At 40.9% G+C, this 10,706-nt stretch overlaps 1 protein-coding gene across 1 annotated transcript in view; it reads right to left on the bottom strand.

The window, feature by feature from the left end:
• Positions 1-6,135, bottom strand: part of LOC119425058 — a 58,559-nt gene extending 52,424 nt beyond the window's left edge. The window contains exon 1 of the mRNA XM_037692583.1: positions 4,470-6,135. Coding sequence (XP_037548511.1) covers positions 4,470-6,131 — 1,662 coding nt within the window. The 5' untranslated portion in view covers positions 6,132-6,135. The remainder of the gene's footprint in view (positions 1-4,469) is intronic.
• Between the last annotated feature and the right edge of the window lie 4,571 nt (positions 6,136-10,706).

Genomic DNA, 10,706 nt, shown 5'->3' with positions numbered 1-10,706 from the left:
ATTTAAGCAGGTTTGGTCTTTGCAGTAAAGTTTATTTAATGCTTATAGTCTCTTCAGAGATTGCTCTAGAACAGGACTATTCAAGTGGCGGCCCGAGGGCCAAATCAGTTCCACGGATGGGCTCAGTTCGGCCCACCAGTGGGTTCATTTTTGAATAAAACTAGATTTTAAACCATAAAACAAACCAACTTAATGACAATAAGTGCTGGATGTGTGGCCCCTGAGCTCTTGGCTTTTAGTAACCCCCGATCATAGCCCTGCTCTAGAACAAATTTTATCAAACTGTTGAAAGTTTATAAGCTTTCTAAGACATTCTGAGAAGTTTTACAATATTCTAGGTTAGGGTTACCACCACTTCAGAGTGTTTTACTTCCATTGAGCTCATTTAGACCAAAGTTTAATGTGAGAACAGGAAGGTTTAGTTTTATTGTGTGCACTTTTACAAACTACCGTGACAAGTTTACCTGCAGCCTCTTCATTTCAATTTTAGTAATATACGTGTGATGGTATTGTGGTCTCTGCATTGTTCCAGTCACAGATGGAAATTCCCCTGGCCTCTTCCTGTGGTGTCCGAGCATGTGAAGGACATGTTTTTGTAGTCTGTGAATCTACCGACCAATCAGGCTCCGTCTCTGAGGAAGCAGGAAGGAACACTCCAGTGCTGCTCGACCAATCAGAGGCCTGCTCTCTCATTCAGGAAACTTCTGGTGGTGTCTCAAGGGGTTCAGAGCATCAACTGACTTCCTAACTGACACATCTGAGCGTCTGGCTGCCATTGATCTTTAGATTCTTCCATCTTTAGTCCACATCTAGCGATTGTTCTGTTCTGGACTCGGTGATCCAGTCATTTTTTTTCTCACGGTTTTATAAAGTATGGTTGTACACCGCACCGTGTTGCTGTTGTCATGTCCGCCGGCATGCCTGCTCCTTCGTTGAGGAACAAGAAGTCTTTTGCTCGGAGCTCCAGACCGACCACCAGCATGTGTTGGGAACGAGAGTTCATGTAAGTTTGCTTAGATCCTTCGGTCTCTTAAGCATCTTCTTCCATAGTTTGGTTCCTTCAAGACTCTTTGGTTTGAGGTTCAGTTCTACGCTATGAAAGAATATCCTGTTTGGTTTTTGGGTTCATCTGCTGCTGGATATCTAGAATGTAGTGGTTCTTCTCATCCGATGAATCTAGAAAACTTCAGGAGATTTACATCCATCGGCGTTGGTTTTAATAAAGCTACAGGATGATGTTTTTCAGTCAGCATGGTCTGCACATTGCAGCAGTTGTTCCTAAAGATGGAGGACATTAAGTTTAGGGTCATCACAATGAAAATTTATTTTAAAATGGTCTTATTTGTATTTTGTTCCTCATACAACTGTTGCTAGAAGTAAAGCTGTTGTAGTGAACTCGGCCTCCGACCAAAACCTGCCTCTGAGGACCTTCATGGGACAGGAACTGTTATTTCATTGATTTGAATCCAGAAATGCAAATTAGCTCATCCAGATGGAGGAAGCAGGTGCCAGAAGCTTCTTGTTTACCGTCTGCTAGGTTTAAAAACACGACACTTCGTTCTAATAACTTCTTTCTGACTTTCGACCGACATCACTACTCTCTCATTCAGACACAAGATCAAAATGCATAATCACTTTGTAAAATAGACATTTAACTGGATTTCTAATTTAAATGAGGATTAAAAAATCATTAATACTGTTTCACAGTTGATTTAAAAAGAGTGGTTCACTTCAACATTTAGAAATGGTATGAACTAAACACACTTTTGATTTATCAAGATATTGTAAGATAGTAATGATAATATAAAATAAGAGTGTTCTTTCAATTGATTACTTCAGGATACAATTAGAAAGTCTCTGGATGAGCTAATTTGTATTTCTGGATTCAAATCAATGAAATAACAGTTCCTGTCACATGAAGGTCCTCAGAGGCAGGTTTTGGTCGGAGGCCTAGTTTACTACACTGTGCTATAAGCCAATAAAAATAATGGTCTAATGGTGCTTGTGTTCCTTATTTACTGAGCCAGACTATGGTTCTTGCACCAGATAATTGTGACCCCAAGTGTCTGTTGTCATAAGTTGAAACGTTTCAAAACCTTTACATTAGGGTACTCAAATGGTTAGGTGTTTCTATTTCTTGTGCTTTAATCTCTTTGGGAATTTTGCTAACATCCCTCTCCTGAATTGTTATATTGTGTTTTATGGAAAGTCAGAAGTTAGTGTCAGTTAATTGTGTCCCTCACGCTTAATTTAACAGCCTTTCCTTATTTTAAAGCAGATGTGAAACTTGTCCAAAAATAGAAGTTACGTCAGTCGAGCATGGCTGAGGAGCAACACCTACACTTCACTGGATGCAATGACACAAGGCGTTCATATTGTAATGACACAAACCTTTTGGTTGTAGAGGCTGAATATGATGTAATATCACGTAAGACCAAGTGCACCATCACAGTATCCAAACGCCGATGTTTGGGAGACGTGGAGGAGAGGCTGTATAAACAGCAAGACATGAAATGATTGATTGGGAATATTTGTTATTGAAGTGTAAAGGCCATTTAGGGCTGTTGAAGTTAATTATTAGGTTTTTATGTTCATAAATTCATAATAATAGGAGTCTGTGACCTCACCAAAGCTTTATCTGGCCCAGTGGTCCTTAAAATTGTGGTGTGGACCCCACCTTGTGTCATAAAACATCAAGTGGAGAGTTCCTTGGAGTATCTCCAGATGTCAACTTGAATTTAATAATGGCTGCCTTTGGCACCCGAAACACCAAAGACCGCCTTGTTGTCACGCCATTTTAAGAAAACTATTAGCAAATTTTATATACAGTATTTGAAATTGCAGTGGCTGGAGTCACAAGCCTTAGTATCATTTTGTGGTTCTGAAGCAAGAAACCATTTGAGAACCACTGATTTAACCTAAAAACTGAACATTTACCAACAGTGCTGGACTTCAGTTAACCCAACGACCCACTTTTCAAGTGGGGTTCTGTGGAAAGGGTAGAACCTAGTGATGCATGATGTTGGATTTTTGGCCGATATCTGATATGCCGATATGTTAAAACTTATTCGTCCGATAACCAATGCCGATACCGATATTTTATATACGTTCCTTTGTCAGAACAAATTCCTCTTATTTAGGCTTATTTGCTACAAAAGTTGTGTAACAGCTGTAAGAGCTGGTGACATATATTCAGTATCAGCCATGTGATATACATAACACTTGCTTGTGCTACCTTTGCTCTTGTTTTTGTTAAGCCAAGCTCTTCATTTTGGCATGTTACCTTATCGAAGTGTCTTCTTCACCTTCTCAATCTTCTTCTTGTGATATTATTAGCGGTTGGAAAACTAGTTTTGTCTTCTTTACTGCATCTAAAAGTACAGTTTAATCGGCTACAGCCCCCCCTGCTGGTTGTCTTGAGTCAATACATTGCATAGGTTCAACTTATTTACACCGGCCAGCTCGCCCTCGCGAAGGCCCCGTTTGTGTTCTAAAGGTAATAATTATTTTTTAAATGTTGACAATTTGACGATATAGACGTGGCTTTCCAGTAAATTTATTGACTGCATTTCTGACATGTCTTGTCATCTCACCTACGTACAGCTACCGTCCAAACAGACACGTCTGTGAAGCGTACTCACGTAGGAATGCTTCAGACAAATCTGCAACAAATTCAGCAAATGAAGTGATAATATTAATTTGTGATTGGTTGGCATTTTTAAATGGTCACATATCAATCAATCAACCTTTATTTATACAGGTAAATCCCATTGAGCCTCGAGGACTCATTTACAAGAGAGACCTGATTTCAACAAAGAAAGATGACAACAATGGACAACAGCAACAACAATAAACAATTATAAAAAGTCATACTACTGTTTTTTTTAACAAATAGGATGGCTAAAAGGAAAAGGTAACAAAACAAAAAACAGCTAGATTCCAAGACAAATGTAGAAAACTAACAACAGGAACATGTCAGCATTGGACCCTGCCAGGTGTCCAACAGATTCTTAAAGACACTTAGAGAGGTCAAGGTTGAGAGCTTCAAATCTTTTTGTAAGATATTCCAGGAAACAGGAGCAGAGTAGGAGAAGGTCCTTTTGCCTAGCTCAGTCCTCATTGAGGGAACACTGCAGGTAATAATGTCCTGAGAGCGCACGCTGTAGCTGCACTCACGCAGAGACATGTAGGAGGAGATGTATGAAGGCAGCAGACCAAGAAGTGATTTAAAGATGAAAATGTACCAGTGAGAGAGTCTGCATGAAGTTAATGATGTCCAGTTAACAATACAATACAACTTTATTTATAGAGCACTTTAAAACAACACTGTTGGCCAAAGTGCTGTACACTAGGACATACAAAAACATAAAAACCCCACACGTTAAAAATGTGAAATAAAATAAAGATAACAAATAAAATAAAACAAATAACTTAGAGTCATTAAAACCAACATTTCAAACTGAAGTAAAAGCCAAAGAGAAAAGATGTGTCTTCAGAGAAGACTTAAAAACAGGAAGTGAGCCAGCTTGTCTGACATGCAGAGGCAGCTCGTTCCACAGTTTAGGGGCAGCGACTGAGAACGCTCGGTCACCTCTCAGTCTCCTGTTGGACCTTGGGACGACCAGCAGCAGCTGATCTGCTGACCTGAGAGAGCGAGAAGGAGTGTACAGCTGGAGCAGGTCGGACAGATACTGTGGGGCGAGACCATGAAGACATTTGAAAACAAATAAAAGAACCTTAAAATTAATCCTGAAGCGAACCGGGAGCCAATGTAGTGATTCTAAAACAGGGGTGATGTGTTCTCGTTTTTTGGTACCAGTTAAAAGGCGGGCAGCTGCGTTCTGAACCAGCTGAAGTCGAGTCAGTAATGACTGGCTCAGACCGACATAAAGAGAATTACAGTAATCCAGGCGAGTTGTGATGAAAGCATGGATTAAGATCTGAAAATGATGTTGTGACAGAAATGGTTTGACCTTGGCCAGTTGTCTCAAATGAAAGAAGCTGGACTTGATCACTGATTTAATCTGCGTGTCAAGTTTGAAGTCACTGTCCAGCCTCACGCCCAGGTTAGTTGCTGTCTCAGTCAGATGTTCTGTTAAAGGACCCAGATCAGCATGGATATTGGAGCCTTCACTAGGCTTAAACAACAAGACCTCTGTCTTTTTGTCATTAAAATGTAAAAAGTTTAGTGACATCCATGCTCTGACTTCTGCCATACACCCCAGGAGTTGTTTCAAGGAATGGTGTTTGCCCTGTTTTAACGGAACATAGATTTGGCTGTCATCAGCATAAAAATGAAAAGAAATGCCATGTTTCCGGAGAAGATGTCCCAGAGGGAGTAGATACAGGGAAAACAGAAGAGGGCCAAGTATAGAACCCTGAGGTACTCCACAAGTGAGAGGGGCTACAGAGGACTCCACAGCACCAATGCGCACGCAGAAGTTTCTCTCTGTCAGATAGGATCTGAACCACTGTAGAGCAGGACCCTGAATGCCCACCCAGTTCTCCAGACGAGACAGGAGGATGTGATGGTCTACTGTGTCGAAGGCAGCAGTCAAGTCCAACAACATTAAAACTACACAGTCACCAGAGTCTGTGGCTAAAAGAATGTCGTTGAAGACTTTCAGCAGCGCAGACTCAGTGCTGTGGTGAGTTTTAAAGCCAGATTGAAACTGTTCAAGAAGGTTGTGGTCGTTTAAGTATGATGTTAACTGATTGTAAACAATTTTCTCCAAGATCTTAGACATGAAGGGCAGTTTTGAGATGGGTCTAAAGTTGGACATTACTGTGGGGTCTAGGCTAGGTTTTTTAATCAGTGGTGTCACAACTGCATGTTTAAAGCTCGCTGGTACCTGTCCACATGCCAAGCTGTCATTTATAATTTGGGACACATGAGGAGCCACGGTGTGAAAAACCTCTTTAAAAAGACGAGGTGGGATGGGATCATTTGGGGATCCAGCAGGTTTCATACGACCAGTGATGTCAGTTAAGGAAGACAGGGTGACGAGCTCAAACTGACTGAAGACAGCAGAGCGTGTGACGGAGACGGAGGGGTCGTAAGAAGGAGGGCTTATGAGAGCTCTAATGCTTGAAACCTTATTGATAAAAAAGCTCAGGAAGTTGTCACACATTTCAGTGGAGTTCTCTGGGCTGGCTGATTGTGGGGCGTTAAGAACAGAGGTGATTGTTTTAAAAAGCACACGTGGATTGCTGGAGTTGGAGGAGATGATGTCAGAGAAATATTTGTTTTTTGCAGCTCTAACAGTGGACTGATAGAAGCGCCAGCTGTCCCTCAGAGCTTGGAAAGACACCTGTAGTTTGTCCTTCTTCCACTTCCGCTCTGCTCTCCTGCACTGGCGTCTGGCAGATCGTGTGACCTCATCAGCCCAGGGGTCAGGCTTTGGTCTGGAAGCTCTTGTTTTTAATGGAGCCACAGCATCTAAAACGTTTTGACAGGCTGAGTTAAAATTAGATGAGAGAGCATCGATATCTGAATGAAGACCCACAGGGTCTGTGGGGCTGATGGCAGAACTAAAAGCTGCAGAGAACTGAGAAGCAGTGGAGGAGTTAATGACCCGACGGGGCTGTGCAGGAGCGCGAGGTTTGACTGAGCGACAGACGAGTGGCATGTCAAACACAACAGGCATGTGGTCTGAAAAGGCAGCATCACAAACTTCCACATTAGAAACATTAAAACCGTGAGCTAACACAAGGTCTAAGGTGTGGCCACATTCTTGTGTTGGATCAGACACAAACTGAAGCAAATTAAAAGAGTCTATCAGCTGTAAAAACTCTTTGACCAACGGTTTATCAGCACAGCACACGGCGATGTTGAAATCTCCGACTATCAAGATCCTGTCATATTTAGGCAAGACTCCAGCCAAAAAATCTGCAAAGTCTGTCAGAAAGTCCTTATTGTATTTTGGAGGTCTGTATAAAACAGCACACAGTACGGGTTGTGAAGATCCGAGCTCAAACAAGTTGAACTCAAAGCTGGAATAACATGTTAAAGGTGTGATTTGTTTACAGAAATAGCTCTTCCTGTAAACAGTCGCTATTCCTCCTCCACGACCCGTCGTCCTTGGAGAGCTGAAGTATGCACAGTTTGGTGGCAGGAGTTCACAAAAAGCACTGGACTCACCGGCAGTTATCCATGTTTCAGTAATGAATAAAAAATCCAGACCACGGGAGGTGAAGAAGTCCTTCAGAATAAAGGTCTTGTTTGTTAAAGATCTAGCATTAACCAGAGCCATGTGAACATGAGATGGAGCCAGGGTGACGTCATCCATCCGAGGAGCTCTTTCCAGCAGCCGCAGGTTGTGGTGGTTCACTCCGCGGACGCGGAGGAGAGGAAAGGAGAGGCCGCGCAGCAGCGGCCCCCCACCCAGGCCAACAGCAGCCGGGGTGTGATCCGACGCAGGAGCCAGATCGAGCAGGTTGTGGTGGTTCACTCCGCGCACTCGGACGAGGGGGGGGGGGAGGGGGGAGGCATCGCGCAGGTTGTCCCTCACCCAGGCCAACAACAGGAGCCAGAGAAGAGCTGATGAGATCCAGGGAGCGCCATGAGATAAAACAATTAGATGCAGCTCCAAACTCAGAGAGAGCGGATAGGGAGGACGCCAGCTGAGCTTTCAGTCTGACCAGCTGGCCGCTGCGTCTCCCGCGGCGTCTGCGCGCTCTGCGCGCTGGTGGAGCTGGGGCGCGGCACAGGTAGGCCGGCACGTCCGACAGAAATGGAGGGAAAAAAGTTTTCTGGCTGTCATTCACAAACGGAGCCAAGTTGTTAATATCGGGTCGAAGATTAAAAAGCGTTTGGCGATTATACACCAGCAGAGAGTCGACACTAGTTATAAAAGCAAAAAACAACACAAAAACAAAGTATGCAGGGAGAGGCAAGCCGAACACACTGGCGCCGCCATCTTGCAGACATGCAACATCCAGAATTAACCAGTGAATACAGGGTGCAGTGGTGGGTACGATAATCACAGCCAGTTATGAATCTTAGTGCACCATGATAGACAGCATCCAACATCTGCAGGGTTCTTGTAGGAGCGTTCATGTAAATAATGTCACTGTAATGAATGGAGGGAAGGAAAGTCACAGATACAAGGTGTTTTGTAGCATTCAGTGTTAGACAGGATCTGTTTCTGAAAAAGAAACCCAGTTTAACTTTCAGTTTCTTTACCAAGTTTTCCACATGGAGCTTAAAAGAGAGATGTGAGTCGACCAAGATACCCAAATATTTATAGGAATCAACAAACTCAATGGGGACACCATTTGAGGATAAAATCGGAGGAAGAACTGCTGGGACCAACTTCCTATTTGAAAAAAGCATCCCTTTGGTTTTTTCGGCATTTAGGACAAGTTTGAGGTGAAACAAATCAGTCTGGATGATGTTGAATGCAGATTTCAAAAGCTGGAAAGCCTTAGCAACAGTTTTAGCTCGACAATAAACAACTGTGTCGTCAGCATAGAAATGTATGGATGCATCAGGGATGTTTTTACCTACATTATGTATGTAGATTGTAAAGAGAGTGGATCCTAAGACTGAGCCTTGTGGTACACCATTGTTGACTGTTAAATAACTGGAGGAAGTACCATTATGTTGAACACATATAAAGGAGTGGGGGAGTTGTAGTTTTGTGGTTAGTTAGTAATAGTTTGTACTGTTTCTGACTAAATTTACATTTACCTTCTGAATTTAATTTAGTCATAACTGCCTGTCACCATGAAGGGATATACCGGTAGATTTATTTCAAGGAATGCGATTTTTTAATAGTTCATGTCAATAATTTAAAGGTAGAGTAACAAGTTAGACATTAGTACCTCCAAATGTTTGAGCTGATTGCATCATGTTTAAAAAAAAAAAACCACTTAAACTTCCAATTACCAGTTTTATAATGAATAACCTGTTTAAATTAAGGTTGAATGAAAAAATTAATAAATATGTTGTTTAATGGCACTATCTGTTTATATTTTTATTTAATCGACCAACTTTTTGTTTTAATTATTTGGTTTTTATACTTTTAATCCGTGCTACATTCAGGTACCTCTCATTTTAGGAATCTGTAAGATAAACTGGACTCTCATTTCATATTGTCTTTTTTTTTTTCCAGGGCTTGGTGATAAATAAATTACACCTCGTGGGTTAGTGGTGTTGTTCTAAAACCAATTCTTTTTATAGTAGAGACAAGTTTCTGTTAAAGTGGCCTACCACCTCAGTTTTCAGCTGTTTCCATACAAACCTGCAGTTTACAGGAAATGTTCTCATTCTCAACTTGTTTTAGGAGCGGGGAGGAAGGAAAGTAGAGTCTATTTAGAGAAACAAACTGTGGTGCCATTTATACCTTCGCACCTTTACTTCTCTAAAATTCAGTTTCCGGTTCAGTCGTTTTGCACAGGAACTGCAGATGTTACAGCTTTCATTTTGAAAAGTCTCAGTATTAAGCTGTATGGTTGCATTAGTCTGAGAGGAATTCTTCCTCGAGTCGTCATGGTGTGACTGGTGCACTTCCTGTTGTATGGTCGGGCCATATTTGGACACAGGAAGTAAATGGTAAATAAAGAGGACCTGGTTTGATTATTTCAGTTTTCCAAGAACCAACAGCTACAGGTTTTTCTTTGTGAACTAATGTGAACTAATTTAACTTTCTCTTTCTGTTCTGCTTTTTAATTGTTTTGTTCAAATTTAATTTTATGTACCAGTTCATTGTATTGAAATCTCTGTCAGAAGGGACCAGCAAAAATAATAAATAAATAAATAAAATAGAATGTGTACATACTAAGTTAATTTAACATTTGCGTAGAATTTTATCACGTTTGGTCATAATTTACATCTACATATGCTGTTATGATATTATGTATTTCTTAAAAACAACCGAGTTGCCACCACCAGCTAACGTGATCTAGATTAAAAACAAACTGAAATGTCTATTTTGTCTTAAAAGCTGTGTAAACCAAGAAAAGTTAATCACTTATCACTAACTCATAATCTTTAGGTCACTCATGGCCCAACACACACAAACAAGAACACAAACGGTGCCATTCCATAGAGGTTGTTCATCCGTCCTGATTAAAACCAACACAACTCTTTCACTGTTTAAGTTTTTGGATTGTGGGGAAAGTTGGATATTTTGTGGTAAAATAAATACATTATTAGGTAACGTGTTTTTAATATGATAAATGTATATAAACTAGAGCCCGACTAATATTAGGAGGGGAAGGTTAATGCTGATAACCAATACTGAGCTTTGTCCGTCTCCAAGAATCTAAAACAGCTCCTTTTAAACCTGTTTTTACACTTGAAATCTTGAAACGGTCTTCCTAAAGAGCGTTCACATTTTCTATCCTTCACTATTCACCATAAAGTTATCAACATAAATATAAATTAAACAAAGAAACACACATCATTGTTTTAACAGTCAGTGGTCTAATGAGCGCAGTGGTGTTTTCTTTTTGTTTTTCTTTGCAGAGAAGTAAAGATTTCAGACAAAATGCATTTCATTGAGGACGACAAAGATAACATTAACTAACACTGAGATATATTTTACCTCAACATTAGATTTATTGTTCTGGAAAAAGTTTTGCAAGGCAATAGTCTACACTAAACATTAGCTTGCTAACCTCAGTGTCCTGAGACACAATAATCCAGGTAGAAAAATCAGAGTTAAGTCCGGTCCTCTGGACGTATAAAAAAAAAAAATTAT

The sequence above is a fragment of the Nematolebias whitei genome, chromosome 18, assembly GCF_014905685.2.
Source record: "Nematolebias whitei isolate Nwh7 chromosome 18, NemWhi1, whole genome shotgun sequence".
NCBI classification, from domain to species: domain Eukaryota; kingdom Metazoa; phylum Chordata; class Actinopteri; order Cyprinodontiformes; family Rivulidae; genus Nematolebias; species Nematolebias whitei.
Note: the sequence above shows the minus strand (reverse complement) of the source record. Positions and strands in the feature narration are given on the sequence as shown.